This window comes from Dendrobates tinctorius, unplaced genomic scaffold (genome assembly GCF_039654945.1).
Source record: "Dendrobates tinctorius isolate UK_male_01 unplaced genomic scaffold, ASM3965494v1 ptg000066l, whole genome shotgun sequence".
Taxonomy (NCBI): Eukaryota; Metazoa; Chordata; class Amphibia; order Anura; family Dendrobatidae; genus Dendrobates; species Dendrobates tinctorius.
The window spans coordinates 192,129-218,385 of NW_027361734.1; the positions used below are offsets into that span (position 1 = coordinate 192,129).

At 40.5% G+C, this 26,257-nt stretch overlaps 1 protein-coding gene across 1 annotated transcript in view; it reads left to right on the forward strand.

The window, feature by feature from the left end:
- The window catches only part of LOC141095107 (carboxypeptidase A1-like), an 82,803-nt gene extending 72,454 nt beyond the window's left edge, over positions 1 to 10,349 (forward strand). The window contains exons 6-11 of the mRNA XM_073580988.1: positions 110 to 208; positions 354 to 464; positions 1,555 to 1,645; positions 4,526 to 4,725; positions 5,949 to 6,033; positions 10,076 to 10,349. Coding sequence (XP_073437089.1) covers positions 110 to 208; positions 354 to 464; positions 1,555 to 1,645; positions 4,526 to 4,725; positions 5,949 to 6,033; positions 10,076 to 10,263 — 774 coding nt within the window. The 3' untranslated portion in view covers positions 10,264 to 10,349. The remainder of the gene's footprint in view (positions 1 to 109; positions 209 to 353; positions 465 to 1,554; positions 1,646 to 4,525; positions 4,726 to 5,948; positions 6,034 to 10,075) is intronic.
- Positions 10,350 to 26,257: the final 15,908 nt, after the last annotated feature.

Genomic DNA, 26,257 nt, shown 5'->3' on the forward strand with positions numbered 1-26,257 from the left:
ATTAAGGAAGATAGACAGGACTTCTAAAAAATTATTTTGTGCATTTTGTTCTTTTATTGACGTTCAAAACTAGGATAATGTTTGAATACATATTTTTCATCTGTTCTAGTTCAGTACAGGTGGAAACAAACCAGCTATATGGATTGACACAGGAATTCATTCTCGTGAGTGGATCACCCAGGCCACAGGTGTATGGACAGCTAAAAAGGTTATGGTCAAAAGTAACATGTATAATAATAATCATAATAATAAATTTACTGTACTCGATCTATTTCATGTAAACTTTCATTAGATATCAGCTAAAAGGATATTGTGTACCTTGGTCAATAAATGGATACATCTTGTATTTATAGATTGCAAGCAGCTATGGCGTTGACTCATCACTTACTGATATTCTAAGCCATTTTGACATATTTTTGGAGATTGTTACCAACCCTGATGGCTATGCATACACGCACAGTACGGTAAGATAGGCGCTAGTAAACTAGATTAATAACCAGAGATTGAGTAATTGTCATAATGCAGCAGGAAAGCACAACTTTGTAACTACTTTTTTCTGATTTCCTTCACACAATAGTAAATAGGTAATCTCATGTACAGTATTGGGTGTGTAGGGTCCATTCACTCTTTGGCAGCGGTTTCAAGAAGGCACAAGCACAAAGTCTTTGGGTGTAAGAGAGAGATTTCTTTTAGTCCATAAATCTCTCCAGACAACAGTCTTTTCTGGCTCAAATTGAAGACATAAAATAATTAGTCCATACAGTAGTGCAGGTTTGCCTGCTTGAGTTAGTGTCCAGTTCTTTAGTCCTTAGCATAGATAGACACAACACTGGAGGCCTGCACACCTCCACCTACAGACATTAAATGAGGCTGGTAAACTGCCTTTTATAGCCCGTTTCAAGACCTGGAACTGGAGGGAAGTGAGCAGCTGATTCCACCTAGCTCTTTCAGCTGCTCCAAAAACTCGGACCCATGAAACATCCATTAGCACTATATGCACTGGATCCTGCTTCTCATGGTCCTACATCACTGAGGCTTAGAAACTCGGGAACACATACCTGTTGTCCAGGACCTGTCCAGCTGCCGCCTTACAGGGGACATATACTGCTACTAAATTTCTCCTTTGATGGATCTTCACAGCACTGTGAAAAAGGGTTAATCTCAAGATAATAAGTTATTCCCTATCCATTGGACACCCAACGATCCCAAGGACAGAGCTTTGGAACCCAGAAACCAGGATTTGCATAGCGCCATCTTGAATAGAGTGGAGGTGAGCATACTCAACCTCACTCTATTCATTGTCTATGGAGCTGCCGAGCACAGCGTTCCACCATTCCCGATTTCAGTGGCCCATTCTTGAGATTGCGGAGAGTCCCATAGGTTGGACTCCGTTCTGTCAGTTACCTCTTATTCTGTGAATTGGGGACAACTTACTATCTTGAGAATAACCCATTGAGTTTGGCTACTGTTGGGAAAACCTAATCACATGTTCACACTTTTGTACCATTTGTTTTCATGGCTTATTTAAATTACTTAGTGCATGGGCTCTTTCAGAATCGCATGTGGAGAAAGACCAGGTCGATCAATGTGGGATCTTCTTGTATTGGTGTGGATCCCAACAGGAATTGGAATGCAGGTTTTGGAGGTACAAAACTTGATTAAATGATTCATATTAATATCATAGTAAAAGTACACATGAAGGGAATTCAGATTATGACCTACTTCATACTTATATAATTTTTTCCCACAATTTAATGCTACATTTGTTTGTTAGATCTTGAATCACGTAAAATAATGCTTTTGTGTCTAGATATCGTTATTGCTTACTTAATTATGGCACCACATGATGATTTCTACATTTCCTGTCGGAGGGTCCGCTTACTGTATCCAGTCCTGATGGTGACAGATTCAGTAGCTCAGTCCTACGTTCTGGATCTTTATATACATAGGCCGCTGAAGGTTGTGCAACAAGCCTCTAGGACTCTGAGCACTAGGAACAAAGATGGTAGACATTATAAAAGGGGATCAAAATAACATCAAGGGTCACCATAAAAAGTATGCAACAGCACTATCTAAACACAGGAGCCTTTTCTTTTAAATCTTTCAAAGAAAAGTCTAATGTTTTGTGATATAATAGAAAAATGTTTTTTTAATTGTAATTTTTATTGAAAATTTTTCACATTTTTACAGGAAAAGAAAAAATAATTAAGCATTTTTATAGGTTAACAACTGATCTTATACCATAGTAATAAACATTTTCAAGTAGATAAAGAGTAAAATTTTTCAAACAAACACACAGACTCAGACAAAAAGGAAAGGGGGGGGAAATGATGTGAAATGTTACGACCTAGTTATATTCATTTCATAGAGGTCATATACTGTATGTAACATGGATCACAAGGAATCCCAAGGAGATCACACAATATTAAATCTCTCTACAGTAAAAATGTTTTGGTTTTGACAGTTTCTTACGCTATGGTGTCCAGTATTTTTAAGGTGGATAGTAATTTATAGGAAAATCTGAGAGTAACATAATGAACATGAAGAAAACCTGATTCCAGCAATGTATCACTTACTGGACTGCTTACTGCAGTGTTGATAAAATCATTGGTTTATCTGCTGCTGATCTGCCAGTGCTCTGAATGCTGAGCTGTGTATAGCCCCACCCACACCACTAATTTACAGTTTTCTGTGTACACTACGCATATGGAGAAAGCTACCAATCAGCTGTGAGCATACCGAACCAAAAGAAAACCCGAAATTACGGTCAACAATTAAAAATAAATAAAAATTAAAACATGAATGAGATTAAAATACCTTTATTATACAATAGTGGTACATATATATAGAAAAGCAATGTGTGCTCAAATTATTTAAAATATATGCCTATATAGGTTTAGTAAAAAACATACACAACAGTCCACATGTATGAAAAATGTAATTACACCCTCTATATACTTGCCCTATAAGGAAGTGGCATGAGATATAAAGAGCCAAACCTAATATATCTAGGCTCAAAAAAGTGTCTGTGTACTAAAGACAAAAATACTAGTGTGTAATATAAACCAACAGCGGTAAAGTTACATCCAATTATATAAAGTGCAAAGTGCTGAGTGCAAAAAAATAGCAACAGAGGTGGAAGAGGACAATTGAGGGCGTATACCTTTAAGGACCGCTGGTAAATGAGCAGCACAGCCCCGATGCGCGTTTCGGAATGAATCCTTCGTCAGGGGTCTACCATTCTTCCATTAGCATCCACTTAAAAACGTTGGAAATAGTAACCTATTAAATTATATCTTGTTATATTATTTATTTTCTACCGATTCTTTGTGATATTGCTTGTAATCAGGTTAATTGGATCCAATCAGCTGTGAGGGCTGATGGAGGGATTATATGGAGATGATGAATATGGATGACTACATTGCGTAGATGGTATGAAGACCTTATTACAGAGTGTCAAGATGGAAAGCTCAAACATGGAACTCCTACTCAATACAAAGAAGACAAAGATATTGACTACTGCCAGGTATGATTGGAACACGTCTGAGATGGATGGCGACGAACTGGAAGTTGTAAAGGACTTCAACCTACTCGGATCAATGATCATTCAAGATGCAGTGACGTCACCGGAAGTCAATAGGAGAATAGCTATGACCAAATCAACAATGAAGTCATTGGACAAGGTCTTCAAATCGAAGAACATTTCACTGGCGACCAAGACACGGCTCGTACATATTCTGGTCTTTTCTGTAGTAACATATAGACGCAAAACCTGGACAATAAAGAAACAAGACAGAAGAAGAATCAACGCCTTTGAAATGTGGTCCTGGAAAAGAACGTTATCAATACCATGGATGGCAAGAAGACCAAACAGATCAATTTTGGAATAAATCAAGTTGGACATGCTACTCAAAGCAAGGATCACCAAGCTACGACTTGCCTCTTTTGTACACATCACGTAAAGAGAGCAATCACTGGAGAAGGAAATCATGGTCGGAAGAATAGAAGGAACAAGGCAAAGAGGAATACCATCAACCCAATGGTTTGATACTATCAATATAACTGTGTAGAAGACCCTGGTGGACCTATATAGGCTTGCACAACATTGATCTTCCTACAGAGCGTTCATCCATCAAGTCGCCATGGTTCGAGACTGAGCTGAAGGCTGCTAAAATAAAAATAAACATTGTAGCAGGCCTCTAGCGATAATCTCCTACTGATAATAACAAGCAGCCTAGTAAGTGACACATCACTGGAATCAGAGTCTTTGTCTCTACATGCTCCCACTTTAGGTGGCAAAAACCTGGTGACAGATTCCATTTAGGCAAAGCTGTGTGAGTCTATTGTAAATTCTGGAAAATCACTTTCAAAATGCAACCAGGCACTGGTCACTAACATTAAGATCAGACTGCTCTGATGGAATTATTTAGTCACCATTTTTAGAGGATTAGATGGTATCAGGTATATTTACTGCACCTACAGGATAGAATGAAACTACTGGACATGTGGTTTTATTATTTTGCAGGCCCTGGTTCCAGCAGTAGTCCATGTGATGAGACGTATCATGGAGCACATCCTCACTCAGAGCCTGAGGTTAACTCTGTTGCGGATTTTATTTTGGCTCATGGCAATGTGAAAGCTATGCTTACCATACACAGCTACTCGCAGATGCTTCTCTTTCCCTATGGCTACACTACCAATCTAGCACCTGACCACGAGGAACTGGTAAGAATGAACAAGCAATGACTTGACCTCCATTATTCACATGACCTCAGTGGCAAATCACTGGCCTATCACTGGTGTCAAAAATGCAAACGTCACATTTATTTCTCTACTTTTAGGCAACTTTTGTAAAATCCTGGAAAATTCTTTTGTTAAACAAAATAAAAATCTACTAGAGAACAGTCAATTATGAGCAGCAGTGCTAAGTTTAGTTATATTATTTTGTACATTTACATTTACTGTATGTAGCTAGATACTCAACTATGAAGACAGGCTATTACCTTTCAAACTTGTATAGGTAGATCCATCCTTTATATAAGATAGCAAGTGATTGGGGAGTGTGCAGGGCCAAGTTAGTCCAGCACAAGAGAAAAATATCAAAATACCAAATTCCACATAATAGGTGATAATTAAAGCTATAACAGTTGTTCTCTGAAGCTTTATGTATTTCCCATTGGTTATGTGGCTTTGGCTTACTCTTTTAGCTTTTAGCCCCAATGGGCTCACAAATCTCTAACGGTAACTCATATACTGTTGGGGCAATCTTATAGCAAGTCAATAAATTTATCAGTATAATATCTGATAAATAATATTATCTGGCAATTCATGGATATACAGGGAGAATGGATAGTACAAACTGTACAATCTCAAATGGTGCTCCTGGCTGGATATTGTCCTGGAACACAAGGGTTGAAATGCCACCGATCCATCTTTACATGTACTAGTGAGGAAGTATAAACTACAAATTTTAAGTTAAACATTTAGTTGAGGACACCTTAGGTAAGGACGCAGCATGGTGGCTCAGTGGATGGCACTGCACGCTGGAGTCCTGGGTTCGAATCCCACCAAGGACAACATCTGCAAGGAGTTTGTATGTTCTCCCCGTGTTTGCGTGGGTTTCCTCTGGGTACTCCGGTTTCCTCCCACACTCCAAAGACATACTGATAGGGAATTTAGATTGTGAGCCCCATCGGGGACAGTGCCGATAATGTGTGCAAACTGTAAAGCGCTACGGAATATGTTAGCGCTATATAAAAATAAAGATTATTATTATAGTGTATACAGATAAAAATACAGAACATAATAGACACATAAGGAACATGAAAAGTGTTTTACACTTGCTCTCCTTTGTACATTCAGTAGTTGAAAATGCAAGAAATATGAGAAGATTTGTGGTTTCATAAATGTATTATTTCTACACCTAATAATATTCATTATGTTCTTAGATGGAACTGGCTAAACACACGGCTGTGGCCTTGGCATCTTTGCATGGAACTCAATATACTTATGGAACCACTATTGCTACTATTTGTAAGTACTACACTACTATAATAATTACCTTAATTAGGTTATGGGATAATGTATTATCAGAGGGAGATACAATGGTATCCTCTAAGTACTAATTTGGGCACAAATACTTCTCCCTTCATAAAGGTGCTTTTATACTGCAAGATTATTATAAACCATTGTTCCTAGAAACACTAAATTCATGATAATTGTGCAGTCTAAGCAGGATGACGATCACCCAATGAGCGAGCAAAATGCTTGCTCGTCAGGTGAAATGATTGTTTATGCTGCACATAGATCATCATTCTTGGCTGCACGTTGTCCTGTGTAAACAGGACTTGCTCTACAAAGAAGGATAACATTCTTTGTGCACTGAGCTATCTATTAGAGATTGTTTAGTACGACTTGTTAAGAGCATTAATTTACACAGGCTATTAGAGAACCTTTGTGTAAATGGACCTTAAAGAGGTGATCTGGCTAAAACCAGTTATCACCTATCAACAGGATAGGTGATAATAACTGGCGATCAGTGGGACCTGCACTGATCAGGAAACTTTTATCTCAAACAAGGAACTTTTTCCTGCTAGAAAATAGCATGGTGGGTTAGGGTCCCGTTACACTAAGCGACGCACCAGCAATCCCGACGATATGACCTGGTAAGGATCCCTGGTGCGTCGCTACATGATCGCTACATGGCTGTCAAACAGGCAGACTTACCCAATTACGCAGCAACAATCCAGCGATCCATGGAATGACCTCGGTGGTTGTTGGGACGTTGTCACACAGCAGCTATTCTGAACAATTCCAGCCTGCGTCCCTGAGTTCTGCGTCGCCAACGAGGTCGCTCGAAAAAATGGCCCAGAACATTCGAGCACGATCAGCAATATCCAGCGGGGGGATGTCGCCGCTATGCATCACATGTGGCGAGATCGCTGTTGTGTCACAAAATCGGTGATGCTTCAGCGATCTCGCTAGCAATCTCGCTATGTGAGACGGGGCCTTTAGACACATGAAAGCTGTTCTATTAATTTTCAGTGGGGGTACTGTTGTGAACCTTTTTGACCTGGCCTCTGAGTTTGGGCTCCCTCTGGTAGTTGCTGCTGTTAATGGAGCTGGCCTGGCTGACAGAAGTCAATCACCTGAGGAGGATGATTGGAGGTCAGGTGTTACAGACTGGAGAGATTTAAGTGAGCAACCTTCAATTAGTTGTTGCCGTTGATTTGGTTTGCTTCCTGAGCATATTTTGAAGTCTGTTTGTCTCCTGCTCCGTCCTGCATCTTTCAGATAAGTTATTTGTTTTCTTAAATCTTTTTTTGCATTGGATCAATTTTTTGCTTGTCTCTGATTTTTGCTTAGGTGGTGTGAGTTCAGCCTGGTTCCCTGCTGGGACCTGTGCTGGACTCTGTTCCATATACCACAGCGTTTGTTAGTCTTTTTAGTAACCAGTTCACACCAGAGTTCTAATTTAGTGGGGGAGAGGTCATGTGGCCTCAGTATTTTTGCATATCAGACGTGTTGGATTTTTCTTAGGGTTTTTTGCGTGATTGCAGACAGTATCCTTTCCTGCCCTGTTCTATCTAGACAGTTTGGGCCCCATCATTTGCTTACTCTATTCTCTGCCTGTATTTTGTGCTTCATCTTGTCTCACCAGCAATATATGTTCAGGGGCTATCTATTCCTTTGGGGTTCTACTCCGGGGCAGTTTAGCTTTCCCATTTCTCTCTGTAGGCTTAGTTAATTCTGTGGCTGTGCCGAGGCATCTAGGGCACAGTATGTACTCCCCACGGCTAATTCTAGTTGTGTTGTCAGTTTAGGGGTCTGCAATCCACTAATCTACCAACCTCTCTGGTTATCTGGTTGCCTAGTCTATTCCCTTGCTATCCTCCTCGGTTACCTAATCATAACAGGGTACTGCCACTGTTGCTCCACCCTAATGGTAGGTTCACACAAGCATATAAAAATCATTCAGAATTTCATACAGAAAAGTGGGACGCTTTTTTATCACTTGCCAACAGTGTGCAGCATGTATACAATCTTTTTTTTTTACAGCAGCACTTATTAATCATCTATACCACTTACAGCTTCCTATGTTAAATAATTGCAGTGTATCTGTAAAAATCAGATGCTATACTGTGGCTCTATATAGCATCCAATTTTTTTATGCACTTTATGGGTGGGCCAGAGCTGGTTGCTGTGGGCCAGTTCTCTTTGCCCTGAATCCCCTCTTCTAAACAGGAATCAGAGTTGAGTGTGATGTGCTGTGTGATGTGCTGTGCGGTACTTTCTTAACTCACTTGTAGTTCAGGAACCCTTATTACCTCCCCTTCCATTAGACCAGTTACAGCTACAGATATGACAGGAGACCTTAGGTCCTGTTCAACAAGTTCAGCTTTACTGTGCAATTCAGATACATGTGGTTGTTGCACACAGAGTGAGACAGCTCCTGCTTGTACCAGGGACCTTCTATCTGACATAACAGCTTCTCTGAGGCCCACCATCCTTCCCTTTTGCTGAGATCAGGTCGACATCTTCTTCACAGGGGATACAGAGATATGCCATTCAATACCTCTTCGAGGTGCTAGGCCAAAGAAGCTTAAGATGTGTCCCCGAACTGTTTGGAAACTTGCACTGACAGGACCCTTTCACCTCTGCTGAATCCACTTTCTTGGAACCTGTAGAATGCTATCCCCCTATATAGCACTTCCTTTACACTCCATTCACATGCTTGACTCTGAACTTGACTCTCAACCTGACTTCATACTCACTAAAGCAAGATCTAACCCCTACCAATTAGCAGGCTAATTCCAAGCTTTTAACAGTATACTACCCTGTGTGATGCAAACCATATCCCTATCCTTTGTAATAGTTCCCCTAGTGGACAGACCTCCCCAATCCCCGGGACCGGCCTTGAGGCAGAGCTTCCAGGAGAACGAAGACACAAACTGGCCATAAAGATAAAATAAAACTCTCTTTATCAAACATATAACATAGCACATTATCATATAACACTATTCACATTAACTCCTTCTTTCCACAACGTCTTTGTCTACCCCCCTACACACTCATAGACTTGAATGGGTGAGTCTCATCAGATTTTCAGAGGAAACTGGTGCATGCTGCAATTTTTTCCGCACCCAGATAGGGTCAGTGACAAAAGTTGTTCAACTGCCCTGCTGGAGTGAATAGCATTATTTAGAGTGTTGTCTAGTATATAAAATAATAAATAAACCTTAAACAAACTTGCGCTAATAGGATGTGTCCTGATTAGAAAACCAGAAATGGAAAGGAGATATCTTATGGGGAGGTCTGTTACCTTTACTGAAGCTTAATGTGACGAGCCAGAAGAAACAGAAGTCCAGGTCCTTCCCAGAGATACTCCCCGGCACAGCGATGTATAGAATTACTGGAGTTAAAGGGTGCTACCTCCTAGCATACCGCCGTCCCGGCCGGTGACTGGCGTGCAGCTGGAGGTATGTATCGGCAGGCTGTAAAGTTACCAGCCGCCGCTTACAAAAACATGCCTGCAAGGTCCAAGAACGCTGAAGGACCTTGCGTGACGTCACAGTCACGTGGGAAGTCACGTGACAGGCAGAAAAAACGCTATGAGGCGTTGAAAGGGCCAGAATACAATGGTAGATCCTACGCGTTACGGAATTCACTGATTCCTTCTTATATAAAATATGCTAGGAAGTTGCAGAACTTTTCATGAAAGGGTTTGTCCGGTCTTAAATGATAAGTCTGCAGTGACTCTGTGTGACTGCAGACTTACAGTATGAATCTCCCCAGCGCACACACTGTGCGCTGTGAGGATTCACCGGTTTCTGAGCCGAGATAGGATAATCCCTTTAACTAGATATTAATCTTTATTAACATAAAATCAAATTCTGAATAAGACACAACTATTTCCAAATGTTTGCAGAATGCAATTAATATATATATATAATGCAAAACTATCATATATTATCATATGTTATATATTATCCTACCATTAGAGTTGCAATAATAAGTCATTTTGTAAATCATTTTTGTTTTCTTTTTTTCTTTGAATGTATTGCGCTCTCTTCAGACCGAGCAGATGGTACAACGACTGACTGGGCATATAATAATGGCATTAAGTATTCCTACACCTTTGAATTAAGAGACACAGGAAAATATGGCTTCCTCCTTCCTGCTGAGCAGATCGTACCCACAGCAGAAGAGACGTGGCTGGCACTCATGACAATTATGGAACATGTGAAGAATCACCCTTATTAATTCTCTGTGTTTCTCTGGACAATACAGAATTAAACATCATTGCATCTTACCTGAATCAATAAACGTATTACCTTTGTCATTGGTCACTTTTGGTAATTTCCTTTTAATTTCTGTTATCAGGGAATTGGTTATCCATTAACATAGAGATTGCAGAAGTCTCATTTTACTACTGATCCTACCTTTATAAAGTTTTCAGTAAAACCAATATAAAGAAACAGTGGAGGACACAGACAGAAAAGGGCCCCTGTGCAAGAACAATATATGGGACTTTGCAGCCCAAGAGCTCCTAAAAATGCAAAATTGCACATGTTTTGGAGGTAGAAATGGACCACTCTTACCTCACAGGTTGCACCAATGATATGTCCACCCCTGAAAAGAAATTACTTTGTAGTGCTGTGACAGCAAAATACTATAGATTGACATTAATTAACAGCTTCTATTTAAAAGGAAGTCGCTAGCCACAGGCAGTGTGAAATATTGATAACAGTGCAAGGTTTCAATAATTATCAATGAGGGGCATTTACTAAGAGAGAAGGGCTAAAATTCGGTCTCAAGTAGCTGCAAAAAGCTGACATACATGCTTTGCAATTTTTGCATTGTACTTGGCAAGGGGGTGGTATGATTTCAAGGAATTGTCAACTACTCGGACAACCCCTCCTCAATTCTTATGTTTCCCCTGTAAAATAATGACACCTATACTCACCTCCAATGTCAGCGCCATTCCAATGGTGTCGGCACTGGCTCTCTCGGGGATTGCGTGACATAATGTCATGCAATCCCTAAAGCCAATCAGCGTTGGCTTCACCCTCCTCGCCTTCAGATCAATCACATACATTAGGATAAAGTGAGAACTTCTGAGACGAGTGTAAAGGCCTCGTTACACACAGCGATGTCCCAGCGATCCCACCAACGATCCGACGTGGAAGGGATCACTAGGACATCGTTAGACAGACTCACCAGCGATCAGGACCAGCGAGCAAGCTGGTATCTAAGGTAAACAGCGGGTAACTAAGAGCCGGGCTGCTCTTGGATCCCCGCTGTTTACCCGGGCAACCAGCCTGCACGCTGGTATCTAAGGTAAACAGCGGGTATCCAAGAGGCGCGCAGCTCTTAGTTACCTGCTGTTTACCTTAGATACCAGCGTGCACGCTGGTTTCCAGGATAAACAGCGCGGGTATCCAAGAGCCGCGCGGCTCTTAGTTACCCGCTGTTTACTTTAGATACCAGCGTGCAGCGTCGCTGATCGTTGCTCTCCCGCTGCCACACGCAGGGATGCGTGCTGGCCAGCGGGAGACCAATGATCAAAAAATGGCCCAGGACGATCCTGCACGATCAGCGATGCTCGGCAGGGGGGCCGGTCGCTGATGTGTGTCACACACAGCGATGTCGCTGGCGAGATCGCTGTGACGTCACAAAATCAGTGATCTCGCTAGCGATTTCGCTGTGTCTGACAGGGCCTTAAATCTTATTATTTTGCAAGAGTGAAACACAGGGAATGAGAAGGGGTTGCCTGAGTAGTGGACAGCCCTTGTAAAGGAAAAGAGCATGGCTAATTGGAAATTGGTTGTAGGTTCGAATATATGATTCTGTGACAGAATTGTGCCAAAATATGATAAAAATTATTGTGGCAAAGTAAGTCAAACAATAGGTTTTGTAAAGTTAAACTTTTTGATGACCCAGTCACTTTTCAGAGTAAAACATATATTTAATTGCAAACAAGCAGCTCGCTTGCAGGTTCCCTACAAGAAATCTCAGGGACTTCATCACTGATGGCTTATCAATGTTAGGCTAGACCAGAAATGTTCAAAGAACAGATCATTGACCTCCCGGATTCCTAATGATCAGCAGAATGAAATTGCTGTTGGGTTTTATCATATAGCCAAAGTAGTATGACACCAAGATAATGCTCAGAATAAAGCTTTTAGTCCCTTAACGTATTAATGTTTTAAAAATATATATGTATTTTTTAATGGAATAAAATATAAAAATAATTTAAAAATTTACATCTTTTCAATTTTTAAACAGCAGAGGGAGCAGCTGCTGAAATTTGCCATGCAAACCTAGGGTACTTCTAGCTTGCATTATGCCTGCAAAAAAAATTGCTGTTTGATGACTCTTTGAGCTGAGAACCTCCATTTCATGCTGAGATTCTCAAACGAGATGTCATAAGGGGGTATTGTCAGTGCGCATTGTGAGGAGATAAACCGAGAGCATAGAAAGCAGAGACCAGCCCTGCCTTCAAACGCCAGATGAAGAGGTATAAGGGGGCTCTATATGGAGATGAGGCAGAATAAGAGGACTCTATATAAAGATTGGCAGTGTTGAGGTCACTGTTAGGAAGTAGGGCAGTATAGGAATATAGGGTTGAATGGGTGGTGGCTCTGTATTGAATTGGGGCAGTATGTGAGACTTGCTGTGGAGATTAGGTAGTATGGTGAGATGGTAACTGGAGATGGCCAGTATGGTGAGCTCTCTATGAAGAAGGGGCAGTTTGGGGATCAGCACTGGAGAAGCATTGGAAGGATAGTGTAAAGACGAGGCTCAGTATGGAGTGGGGGGACAGTTTGAAAAGGGGTCTCAATATGGAGCGGAGTCATAGTGATGGGTCATCATTGGGGGAAACAATGTGGAGGTCATAGTTCGTAAAAGATGAAGGTGTGATGGGTATAACTCATAAGGAAGAACAGTGGCTGTTGTAGTTCACAAGGGCATACAGTTTAGTGATGATCATAGTATAAAAGGGGATGGTATGATGAGACTATTTTAATAGGAGGGGAACGTGTAGACACTACTGTATATAACACAGAGACAATGTGGGGGCATTTTTTATGCAGTGAGCACAGTGAGGGGTAATTATTTATTCTGGGGAACAACACAGGGTTTATTTAGGGCACAGACTGGGTAGTTATTTTTATTCAGGAACATTATAATGACACTTTTATTTTTGAGGGCACCGTGTCGGGATGTGCTGCAGACCAAAGAAGAGGGAAGTCTGCAGAGGCAAGCTCTCATTGTGAAAAGTCATCAAGGTGTCAGGCTGAGACAAAGAAGAAAGAATGAGAAGAATTTCAATCAGGGAATATGTCACCCATATGTTCCTAGATGTAAGGGAGAATTTACATTGGACAATTTCCACCTGTTAACAATTTCCAATCTGCTAATTGAAGTTGATCGGCAGTTGTTAAAGAGCCTGTTTAGGCAGGCTGTGACGCACTTTCATGTACCCAGAATGATCGGTAACAGTCGTCATGTTTGAATAAAAATAGCATTGTTCTCGGCAGCAAATGTGTAGACAAAATGATGTGCTGCAAAGAATAATGATATTTAAGCAAGCGTAAAAATAATTTCAGCTCACAACCAAACGTTTTGCTTGTGCATTGAGTGATTGACAGCATTAGAGCTGCGGATATTTGGTTTCTGATTATCAGATGCAGTGTAAATGCACCTTAAGGAGTAACTTTTTTTCTAGTTTTAGGCCCATTAGTTTTGAGCAGATCAGTGGGGGATGCAGTCCTGAGACCCCACCAATCGCTCCAAAAACAAGTTTAAAATGCGCATATCAGGAGACAGATGAGCATACAGGGCACAGAGTGAACGCAGTAGAAAGTCATTGTCCTGTCTCCTGGGTTGGGCATTTCTAAGAGTTATGTTGATCAATTTGTGGGAGACACAGAACCCACCACTCTGCTCAGAATGAATGAGCTTAAAGCGTTTATCTCCCAAAAGTTGTTTCTCTTTAAATGTTTAGGCCCGTAGTGACATATGACATGCTATAAATGACACATGCTAGCTTCCTGACAATTGTGCAGGCCTGCAAGCCAAGCTCACATCTTTGCCAGCAGATGATGGCTGTGATAATCAGCCATCATCTGCCTCTAACAGCTGCTGCTAACATGTTAAATGCCACTGTCAATCTGTGACACCAGCGTTCTAACTGCTTGTTGAGCATCAGCGATGCAACTGCATGACACTGATTTGTTGCCTTAATGGCACTCCTATATAAGCCAGCCCGTGCCTGGCGTTAATAGGAGATCGTGAATTTTTCTATATATAACACTACTGTGGCATTACTGTATATAGCACGAGTGATCAGAAGATGGCAGGTTAAACTTCCCTAAGGAATAACAAATACAGTGAAAAGTAAAAAAGCAAAAAAAGTTTAAAAAATTATTAAAAAAATATAAATGTTTAAATCTCCCCCTTTTCTTCTATTATAAATTAAAAAATAAAAATACACATATTTAGTTGTACTGAATTTGTAAAAGTCTGACCTATCAAAATATAAAATAACCCGAATTTAAGATTACCTTTTACATACTGTCATTCTCTATGTCATTTAAAGCTAGTTTTCTCAGAAATAAAGCAATCTTAGAAAGATAGATAGATAGATAGATAGATAGATAGATTAGATTAATAGATAGGTAATGGATAGATAGATGATAGACAAATAGATAATGGATAGATAGATTGATTAATTAATGGATACATAGAGAATGGATAGATAGATAGATAGATAGATAGATATGGATATATATACAGTATATATATATAGATAAATAGATAGATATTAATATATAGATAGATAATAGATAGCTAGATAGATAGATAGATAGATAGATAGATAGATAGATATGTGAATCCTCACATCACATGCACTGGGTGGTGTGAGGATTCTCCGATGTCAGTGTAAGAGGAGGACAGGACTGTAGTCATGACCTGAATTGCTGAAACATCTATGTCTAGTCCTTCCCCTACAGAAAACTGTATTCTTCTCTTCAGCGTACCTGCATCTCCAAATCCAAATTCCCCCGGGCACTTCCCAGGTAACGACGTTCCCTGTGTCAGGCGACCCCCAGTAATGGAGACACAGTCCAGGATAACTTTAACATCCTCTTTACTGAATACTTCACACGTTACATCCACAGTTGGTACATCATGGAATTCACTTGTTCCTTCATCTTTCCCTGCGTTGCTGTCGCTTCTATGCAGTACACACCCAGACCGGATCGTCCTAGACTGCTCCCCAGTTCCTTCCTGGCCTAACCTCGCCATGATGACAATTCCTTCTGCCTGTTTCGCCCCAGACTTGAAATCATCAGTCACCAGGTTTGGTTGTCTCTGGTAAAGCATCCGACCCGTCTGTACCAATCTCGTCGAAGCTCCATCTTCCTTCATCTCCTCAGTCCACCCGACTCCTGACCTAAAGGCATTCTCCCAGGCAATGAGTCGCCACATCTTTTCTTCCCTGTTCTGTCCCACTGCTATGATGCACAGTGGCCGTGGATAACGTGGGCTGCAGCGCTTTAACGTTACGTGGCTGCTGAAGTGTCCGGGTCTATAGCCCATGTGGACAATTGGGCACCCTGGCCTCGTCTGACCTAACTTCCTAGAAACTCCTGTCTTACCACCCAACAGCCCCTTCTACACTTAACCCTCTATAGTCATCCTATAAACTATACCTACAGTGCACATTAGTATGCCCCATCTAGTGGCCCACAAAGAAACTACAACTACCCTTGGTATAAGAACTATATACTAAGGTGCCCTCCTCTAATGTCCCAAAAGAAAGCACTTTACTTTCCCTAAACTGTACATGAACATTAGTACACATCACATATGTTATATACAATATTATACTAAAAGAACACAACACAATATAATACAGTTCTCTAAAGAATGGTATAACACATATATCAATGTGGCAGTACCATAAACATGAGTGATAATACATCTTACTATGTAGCAGTATAGCAAATATTTATCATAGACATTATCAACATTAGCATATATAAACATTAGCAGATGGAAGACAGTTAGAGGAAGGGAAGCAAGGCGGTAATTCTATCTCACCCCCTTACACTAGTGCCAGGAATGGTGTTCATGTGACCACAAATATACGATATGCAAACTCCTGGTCACATTCCTCCTAAACTGCCTTTGGCTCCACAAGTGAGTGACATCACTTGCTGGTTCGGCACTGGTCTCTTCACACCGGGTATTCTGACATCATGCTGTACTGCCAGCTTGTCACTGCTGATCTGAACCTCCAAATGAGAGCGGTGTTATTTTGCACATCACACAACCACTGAAACAGGCATCGCTCATGATGCTTCGTTTTAGGAAGGGGCAGAGACTGCAACAGTGACTGCTGCCTCTGCCCCAATGAAGCTTTGGCTGAGTTTCCTAGCATGCACTAGGATTCTCAAATGAAGCAACATCAAAAAGGAAATAAGAGAATAAAAAAGTAAAACAGTTAGTTAGGGAAGGATAGGGAATTGTTAATTTGAGTATATTAGAAAATGGTTTAGATTATGACATTAACTAGATAGGGATTTATTATGAAAATTAATTTGGATTTCAGACTACCCCATTAAAATGGCTCCAGTCCAAAAATCTATACAACTTTCTTCTATTTGTCAGAGACACCGCACTGCACTTGCTCATAGAGCCAGTGCGCGTGTCCTGAGTACAGAAGCAGTGCTAAGAGTTACCTGTGGAGCAGGGCAGCAGAGGTGACCATGCGAGCTTCAGGCTAATAGTGTCAGGGTCCAGTCAGCGCTGGAAGGTAAAGAAGCATAGGACCTGCGGACACTGAAACTGAATAGTCTGCACGGGACCTATGGTCATGTGACTGCAAGGGGGCGGAGCTTAGCGTCCTGTATTCAGATAGGACAGGACACCATACAACAACTCAGAGTCAGGTAAAACAGTGGTCACAGCAGTACGGGCAAACGAGGCACAGGAGCGACAAACAGACGGGTAGTCAGACAGAGCCAAAGGTCATACACAAGAGGGCGACGTGGTACCAAGGGGACGAGCAGAGAGGAGTCGGGTCACAAGCAGAGAGTCATACACGAGAGGTAGCGCAGTACAAGAGGGTCAGGCAGAACTCGTAACAGGGACAGAACCAGATCACAACTGAACAAGCAAGCAAGATATCAGGCACAAGGCACACGTATACAAGAGGTCACTTAACTCAGCCGAGGGCAGGAGTATAACTGACACCGGACCCAGGTCCAGTGAGCACTAAATAGCCTCCTGCTGCCAGAGAGAGGCAGCACAATTAACCCATAGTCTAACCAGGACGGGTCAAAGCGAAATCCCGTCCTGGATCATGACACTATTGATTGGATGGGACCAAAAATTTTTAAAAAGGTGGGTCACCCAGGATTAGACAGTCATCAGGAATAGGGCACCACACTTTTGGACTACAGGAAATTGTTTATTTTAATTCCATCTTGCATAGTGACTCTCCCACTGTATAAATAAGGGGTAAAAACCATCCTACAGGATAAAATCTGCAAGAAAGTACTCAAGAACATCAATCAACGATCAATGCAGGAAAGAGGAGGGAACAGCTCTGATCTGACAGTGGCTTTGTCCTTTGGGCACCCACAGAGCAGTGCTGTAGAATAAGTGCAATTCATTACATGGAGCAACAGGTACACATAATAGGGAAGAGGTAGATTTTTAAATGCAGAAAGATACCACAACTGATGTCCTATCCAGAAGAAAATCCATATTTGCTTTGAGCACATAATTGGATCAAAAAGTATTTCTAGTCATTTTCAATGAAAATATTGCATAACACTAAAAGCAAGGATGTTATCTAAGTGACTTAGAAGAAAACATTAGTTACCTTTGAAGCGTGGGAAAGAAGCATATTGTGAGTTTTCCATTTTAGGAGCAGATTAGTAAATATAATTTTGCACTTGCCCCGCTAACCCATGTGGCCTTGTTTCTATACAAGCACATGAAAACAAGCCTTGCCTTGATAAGGTGTGCAAGCTAAGGAATACTGCCTGTGTGATGGATACCTCTTGTGTTCTTCAATTTAAAGGCAATGAACAATTTCATAACAATTTTATATTGTCCCAACAAACGGAAAATTAAGAAATTTTGCAATAGGTAATAATTCCTTATCATAGTATTTCTACAGCTCCTACATAAACTAAGCTTCTCTATGTTATCAAACAGCAGATACTATGAAGTGTGATCCTGACAAGCCTCATACTTTCTACCATTTTTTCCCTAACTGTCAAAAAAATAAATTTGCCAAATGTAGAGTATAGATAGAAATAATTTGGACCCCTGACTTGGAAGATTCGATAGTGGCCATCACAGTTGTCTGACTTGAACCCCATAGATGAAGACATTTACAGCACAAAAACCAATAATATTAGTGAGCTGGAAGTCATTGCCCATGAGGAATGAACTAAGATTCCTTAGGAATGCTGCCAGAAGATAATGTTTTGCCTAGGCATAGCCTTTCCAGCAGGTTGTAACAGCCAAATGTGTTCTACACAGTTCCAGCACTCATCTCCTGTCCCCAAATTTTTTTTGAGACGTTATTGCATAATTGTAAAATCCAGTGTAATAAACATTTACAGACATCCCCAGTTATAAAAATGTACAGTCATCTCAAACCCATTTTGGTAGGTTCTTAGTCATGGCATAAAATCCTAAGTACTAACGATACTTGTCAAGAAAGGGTTTAATGATTCTAAGACTGCAGTAGTCAGTAAAAGTGGTATTTTGTGTGTGTGTATTTGGGGAAATCACTTATCATATTAGTTGGGTTGAGCTATTAAAAAGATTATTGATCCATTGATTTATTGCAAACAGCAGAAAATTTGTAAATTTAACTAATAAACCTGATTTAAACGGGGGGGTTTGAATAATTTTGATTACAACTATATTATACATTTGTTTAAGTACGGTATGTGTTGTATAAGTCTTAAAATAATAATAATAATTATAGTAAAAAAAAGTGTGAAGGTTGCCACAGTGCTTACTAGTTTACTAAACATAAAGTTTATCTGAAAGTAATCCATTGCTCACTGAATGCAGTCATTTCACGTTGGATGATATCAATACAAGTGCAACAGCTGTTTGTTGAATAGTTTTTTCTCTCTCCTGATTCGCCGACATACATGCACGCTCGGTGTGGCTGAGCATTCATGTTTTTTTCATTGAAGAGCAGGAGAAGAGCCCTTTGGGGGTTGGGCATGTTGAAAATTAACATGCCCGATCCTTCTGTCCCCAACAACTGTCCTTGAGGCAGAATGGTTGGCTAAACCTTACAAAAACTGGTGGGTTGGGCCAACATTTAACTGGTATGTATAGGCAATGATACTGTAGTGTTATGTAGCTAGAATACTGAATGGACTTTCAGGATAATATCTGCCCCAATGGTCATTACTATAATAGACTAGGCAACCAGATAACCAGAGAGGTTGGTAACTTAGCAGATTGCAGACCCCTAAACTGACAACACAACTAGAATTAGCCGTGAGACGAACCTACAATGCCCTAGACGCCTCAGAACAGCCAAAGAATTAACTAAGCCTAAAGAGAGAAAAGGGAAAGCTAAACTGCCCCGGAGTAGAACCCCAAAGAAATAGATAGTCCCTGAACATATATTGCCAGTGAGACAAGATGAGGCACAAAACACAGGCAGAAAATAGAGTAAGCAAATGATGGGGCCCAAACTGTCTAGCTAGAACAGCATAGGAAATGATACTGTCTGCAATCATGCAAAAAATCCTAAGAAAAAATCCAACACGTCTGATATGCAAAAATACTGAGGCCACACGACCTCTCCCCCACTAAATCAGAACTCTGGTGTGGACTGGACGCAAAACAAAATATACTGATATAACAGGGGATTAGAAATACTGAAAAGACTGACATGAGCTGTGGCATATGGAACAGAGTCCAGCACAGGTCCCAGCAGGGAACAAGGCTGAACTCACACCAGCAAAGCAGAAATCAGAGGAAAGCAAAAAATGGATCAAATGCAAAAAGATTCAGACAAATAACTTATATCAAAGATGTAGGACAAAGCAAGAGGCAAGTAGACTTCCAAAATGTTCAGGAAGAAAACCAAATCACCGGCAACAACTGAGGCAAGGTTGCTCACTTAAATCTCTCCAGTCTGTAACACCTGACCTCCAATCATCCTCCTCAGGTGATTGACTTCTGTCAGCCAGACCAGCTCCATTACCAGCAGCAACCACCAGAGGGAGCCCAAACTCAGAAGCCAGGTCAAAAGTGTTCACAACAGGGAAAGTGGTAATAGCTTCTTACATTACAATACCTAAGTAAGAAAGTATTTTAGTTGGGAATAACAAGGTAATAAATTATGGATTCTGACAAAATTCCTTTTACACTGGTTCTACCCAGCTTACTATACTTTCAGAGACAAAGAAATATTTAACACAGAGACCCCTCTATATCAGAGACCTCACTCTGTGTTATTGCTTTTATGAATAACACTTATAAAGCAAATACTAAAATACAGAATAATCAAATAGCTCTGGCAAAAATTAAGAGATCGCCACATCAAAACCCTGTCAGGGGCAGCCCATTCTCCAGACCTGAACCATTGAAAACCTCTAGAATGTAATCAAGAGGATGATGGATAATCACAAGCCATCAAACAAAGAAAAACTGCTTAAATTTTTGTGCCAGAAGCAGTGTGAAAGATTGGTGGAAAGCATGCCAAGACACATGAAAGCTGTTTTTAAAATTCATGGTTATTCCACAAAATATTGATTTCTGAACTCTTCCTGAGTTAAAACATTAGTATTGTTGTTTCTAAATGATTATGAACTTGTTTTCTTTGCATTATTTGAGGTCTGAAAGCACTGTGTTTTTTTAAAATTTTGAACATTTCTCCTTTACAGGAAAAAAAATAAATTTTTTGCTTGGACATTCGGAGACGTTGTCAGAAGTTTATAGAATAAAAGAGCAATTTATATTTTACTCAAAAATATATCTATAAATAGAAAAATCAGACAAACTGAACATTTGGAAGTGGTCTCTTAATTTTTACTAGAGCTGCATATAAGTAGATTTAATTGTCCAAATAATAATCAAAGCAAAGTATAAATATTTACCATAACACTAAAAAACTTGCAACATTCACCTTTAGAGCACTCTAAAAAAAGAAAGCAGACAAGAAAAGTAACTGTGCTAGAGCTGCAAATCTAAGTTTAGATTCTTTTATCAATGGCAAGGTTAAAAACAGCAAATATCAGTAGAACAAATGTACAGACACTTATGCCAGAGTAACAACATATTTCAACATACAGTTCCAGATATACCAGATTTATTAGAAGGAATGTGCCCGTTAGTAAATTAGGTGCAGTTCTCACAAAGAAATCTTTCCAATTTTATCAGTGCAAAATACTCCACCCCTTTCCGACATCGGATGTAATAATATGCCGATGTCGGACTCCCTCCCTTTGATGTGGGCTCCGGCGGTGAGACCACATATTTTCCGGCACATGTCAGCTGTTTTGAACAGCTGACATGTGCCTCTAACAGCCGCGAGTAGAATCACGAGCACCCGCGGCTATTAGCCCATTAAATGCCACTGTCAAATTCTGACAGCGGCATTTAATATGAGCATCCGGCAAGTGTGCTGGAAATTCGCCCATCAGTGACCTTCGTCACGTGATCAAGGGTCACCGATGGGTTGGCATGACAACCAGAGGTTTCCTGCAGACCTCTATGGTTGTCATTGCCGGATTGCTATGAGTGCCGCCCGGTGGTCATAGCAAGTGAGCAATTCTGCTACATACAGGAGATCTGATCATTGCCTGTATGTAGCAGAGGAAATCGGGTTATGGCAGCTTCTAGTCTCCCATGAAGACTATTGAAGCATGCCAAAAGTCAAATGTAAAAAAAAAAAAATGCTTTTAAAATATATTACAAAAAGTTAAAATCACCCCCCTTTTGCCCCATTCAAAATAAAACAATAAAAAAAATAAAATATACACAAATTTGGTATCGCCACATTCAAAATCACCCGATCTATCAGTCTAAAAAAAGAATTAACCTCATCGCTAAACAGCGTACTGAGAAAAAAAGTCTCAAAGCACCAGAATCAGGGTTTTTGGTCACCGCAACATTGCATTAAAATGTAATAATGGGTGATCAAAAGATCGTATCTGCTGCACCATAATGGTATCATTAAAAATGTCAGCTTAATGCGCAAAAAATAAGCCCTCACCCAGCCCGAGATCACGAAAAATGGAGACGCTATGGGTATTGGAAAATGGCGCAAATATATATACTGTATATATATTTTTTTTTAACAAATTTAAAAAAAAAAATTCACCATTTAGATAATAAAGAACTTATACATGTTTGGTGTCTATGAATTCGTAATGACCTGGACAATCATAATGGCAGGTCAGTTTTAGTATTTAGTAAAAAAGCCAAACAAAAAACAATTGTGGAATTGCACTTTTTTTGCAATTTCACCGCACTTGTAATTTTTTTTCGTTTTCCAGTACTTGATATGTTAAAACCAATGGTGTTGTTCAAATGTACAACTTATCCAGCATAAAACAAGCTCTCACATGGCCATATTGACAGAAAAATGAAAAAAAGTTATAGCTCTGGGAAGAGGGGGAGCAAAAAACGAAAACGCAAAAATGAAAATACCTATCATGAAGAGGTTAATAACTGCCGCGACCAGTTTTTACCTCTATGAAATAGCAATTTTTTGTGCGTTTTTTTCATCTCTATCTCCATTATCTATAACCTGTTTCCTCCATATATCTCTGAACTAATCTCCCAATATCTTCCATCACGTAATCTCCGGTCCTCCCAAGACCTCCTTCTCTCCTCCACACTTATTTGCTCCTCACCCAATCGCCTCCAAGACTTTTCCCTAATATCCCCCGTCCTCTGGAATTCTTTGTCCCAACACGTCCGACTATCAACCACATTGGGATCCTTCAGACGGAACCTGAAAACAGACCTCTTCAGGAAATTTTACAGCCTGCAATGACCCCCCTGCTTCCTCACCAGTACCGGAGCTACCGCCTCACCAACACCGGAGCTGCCGCAGCCCTCCCACCTACTATCTCCTTCCTAAAGAAGCTGGTTGTTCACAGAGTGGTATATCAAAGCATATTAATGGAAGGTTGAGTGGAAGGAAAAAGTGTGGTAGAAATAGGTGCACAAGCAACAGGGATATCCACAGCTGCTGCTGGAGTCATTGCTTCAAGAGCCACCACACACCGATGTATCTAGAACATGGGCTACAAGTGTCACATTCCTTGTGTCAAGCCACTCATGACCAACAGACAACGCCAGAAGCGTCTTACCTGAGCCAAGGAGAAAGAGAACTGGACTGGTGCTCAGTGGTCCAAGGTGTTGTTTTCAGGTGAAAGTAAATTTTGCATTTTGTTTATTTCTGTTGATGATTATGGCTTTAAGCCAATGAAAACCCAAAAGTCATTATTTCAATGAATTAGAATAATTAACAATAAAACACCTGCAAAGGCTTCCTAAGCATTTAAAAAGGTCCCTTAGTCAATTTCAGTAGGCTCTACAATCATGGGGAAGATTGCTGACTTGCCAGATGTCCAAAAGGCAGTCATTGACATACTCCTCAAGGAAAGTACATTTTGCATTTCATTTGGAAATCAAAGTCCCAGAGTTTGGAGAAGAGTGGAGAGGCACACAATCCAAGCTGCTTGAGGTCTAGTGTGAAGTTTCCACAATCAGTGATGGTTTGGGGAGCCATGTCATCTGCTGGTGTAGGTACACTGTGTTTTATCTAGTCCAAAGTCTGCACAGCCGTCTACCAGGAAATTTAGAGCACTTCATGCTTCCCTCTGTCGACAAGCTTTTTGGAGATGGAAATGTCATTCTCCAGCAGGACTTGGTACCTGTCCACACTGCCAAAAATACCAATACCTGGTTAAAAACAACAGTATCACTGTGCTTGAATAACCAGCAAACTCGCCTGATCTTAACCTATTGTGAAGAGGAAGATGAGAGACACCAGACCCAACAATGCAGACAAGCTGAAGGCTGCTATCAAAGCAACCTGGGCTTCCATAACACCTCAGCAGTGCCACAGGCTGATCGCTTCCATGCCACGCCGCATTTATGCAGTAATTGATGCAAAAGGAGCCCCGACCAAATATTGAGTGCATTTACTGAACATACATTTCAGTAGGATAACATTTCGGATTTTAAAATCATTTTTCCAGCTGGTGTTATAAAGTATTCTAATTTACTGAGATAATGACTTTTGGGTTTTCATTGGCTGTAAACCTTAATCATCAACATTAACAGAAATAAACACTTGAAATAGATCTCTCTGTTTGTAATGACTCTTTATAATATAGGAGTTTCACTTTTTTAAACTGTAATTTTTAGTGCATTTTGTAATAATAACACTAGAAAACAAAATGTCCAACAGTTACAATCAGACAAGTCTGTGTGTAAACAAGTTTCAGCAGCTTCGTAGGAAGGGAAAAAGGAGAAAGCATCAAGAAAGAAGAGTAAATTAAAATGTAAGTTAACACTTTCCCACATAAAATGACAAACCTCAAAGCATAGTGAAACAAAAAATTCTAAATTTCAAGTAAATATCCAAGGAGGTTATATTTGGCAACTCTTTAATCTAGCACCTTCTCCGAGTCCACACCACAGAACGTAGTCAATGGACGACAAATATATATAGACAAGACTGAAACAAAGAAAGGAAGGGGAGGAAATACACAGGAATCTGTAATGGCATACCATTTTAGCAATTATTTTGAGCCCAGTAAAAGTCCCAGGGAGTCCACACAGCTTCAAAGCTGTCCACTCCCAACAAAGCCGTCATATATTCCATCCTACCAATGCCAGCCATTCTATTCAGTAAACTTTGATTAGAAGGAGGGGAGGTCCGATTCCAATTGAGAGCAATCAGGCATCTTACTGCAGTTAAAATATGCAGCAATAATCTAGATAAATTCTTACCCAAGCCTCTAGGAGGAACGATTAACAAATAGATAGCACCACATACAAAATCTCTTGTATCAAATCTTTCACCTCTGTCAAAAACCCAATTATTTCTAGGCAAGACAAGAAGATATGGTATTAGGAGCCCACCACTGAGCCACAACGCCAAAGTTGAAATTTGAGGGTTCAACCTGTGAAGGAGATCCAGAGTATGATATCAAAATATCAGTATTTTATACTGATTCTTTTTATAGAGAGTACAGATGGAAGACTTGGCCACCTTTTCCCAGATGCCCTGCCAGCACTGAGGTGACAGTCCCCTCCCAAGAATAGACTCCCATTTTCTCATATAGGGGTGTTTTAACTGTTGCCCCCTCTGATAACTCTATAAATATCTGATATTAATTCTTTAGTCGACTGGCCCATTTTGCATAGCCTTTCAAAATCAATTGGCAGAGACACCTTCAAAGGGCTATACAATAAGGAGGCAAAATGTCTAATTTGTATAAACTGAAAGAACGCTTTATTGAAATTGAAAATTTAGATTTAACAGCGTCAAACGAGAGGACCTCCAGCGTGTCCCCATCCTCTATGTCCGCAAACTTAAATAAACCTCCGAAAATTCATGGATGAACCATTGTGGGCTCAAGACTATTCGGTAACAAAGGTTGATAAATGAAAGAGATCGTTGGGGAACTATGGGAGGCCAAACTAAATTTCTTCATACATGCAAGCCAATCCTCCCTTGTGAACTGCATTGGACCCACCAGGGGAAGTGAGATCCCTGGACACCTTCCTTCTGAGGGAGCAGGCGTGCTCGGTAGCTATGGCGCCATCTTGCTCTGCAGAGGAGGCGGCCATGGAGCACAGAGAATGTGGTGCTCGGCGACTTGAGAGAAGTGCCGCAGACCCCACCTGGAGAGTACGTAAACGGAGGGGGTAAGGAGAACAGCCTGCGGGTCTCGCCCCTCAACAGCAGCAGACTCATCATGATATGAGAGATGGGGAAAAAAAATCAGAAGTTTGCAAAAAAAAATGTTTTGGGTTGTGTCACCATATTCCAAGACACGTAACATTTTTATTTTTCAGCCAATTGAGCTTTGCAATGACAAGACATCATTTTTATTAGTTCCATTTTGGGATAGATTTGACTTTCTAATCACCTTTTTTGTGGAATTGTGGTGTCCAAAAAAACTTAATTTTGGTTTCTTGATTTTTTTTCGCTTATGGTGTTTAG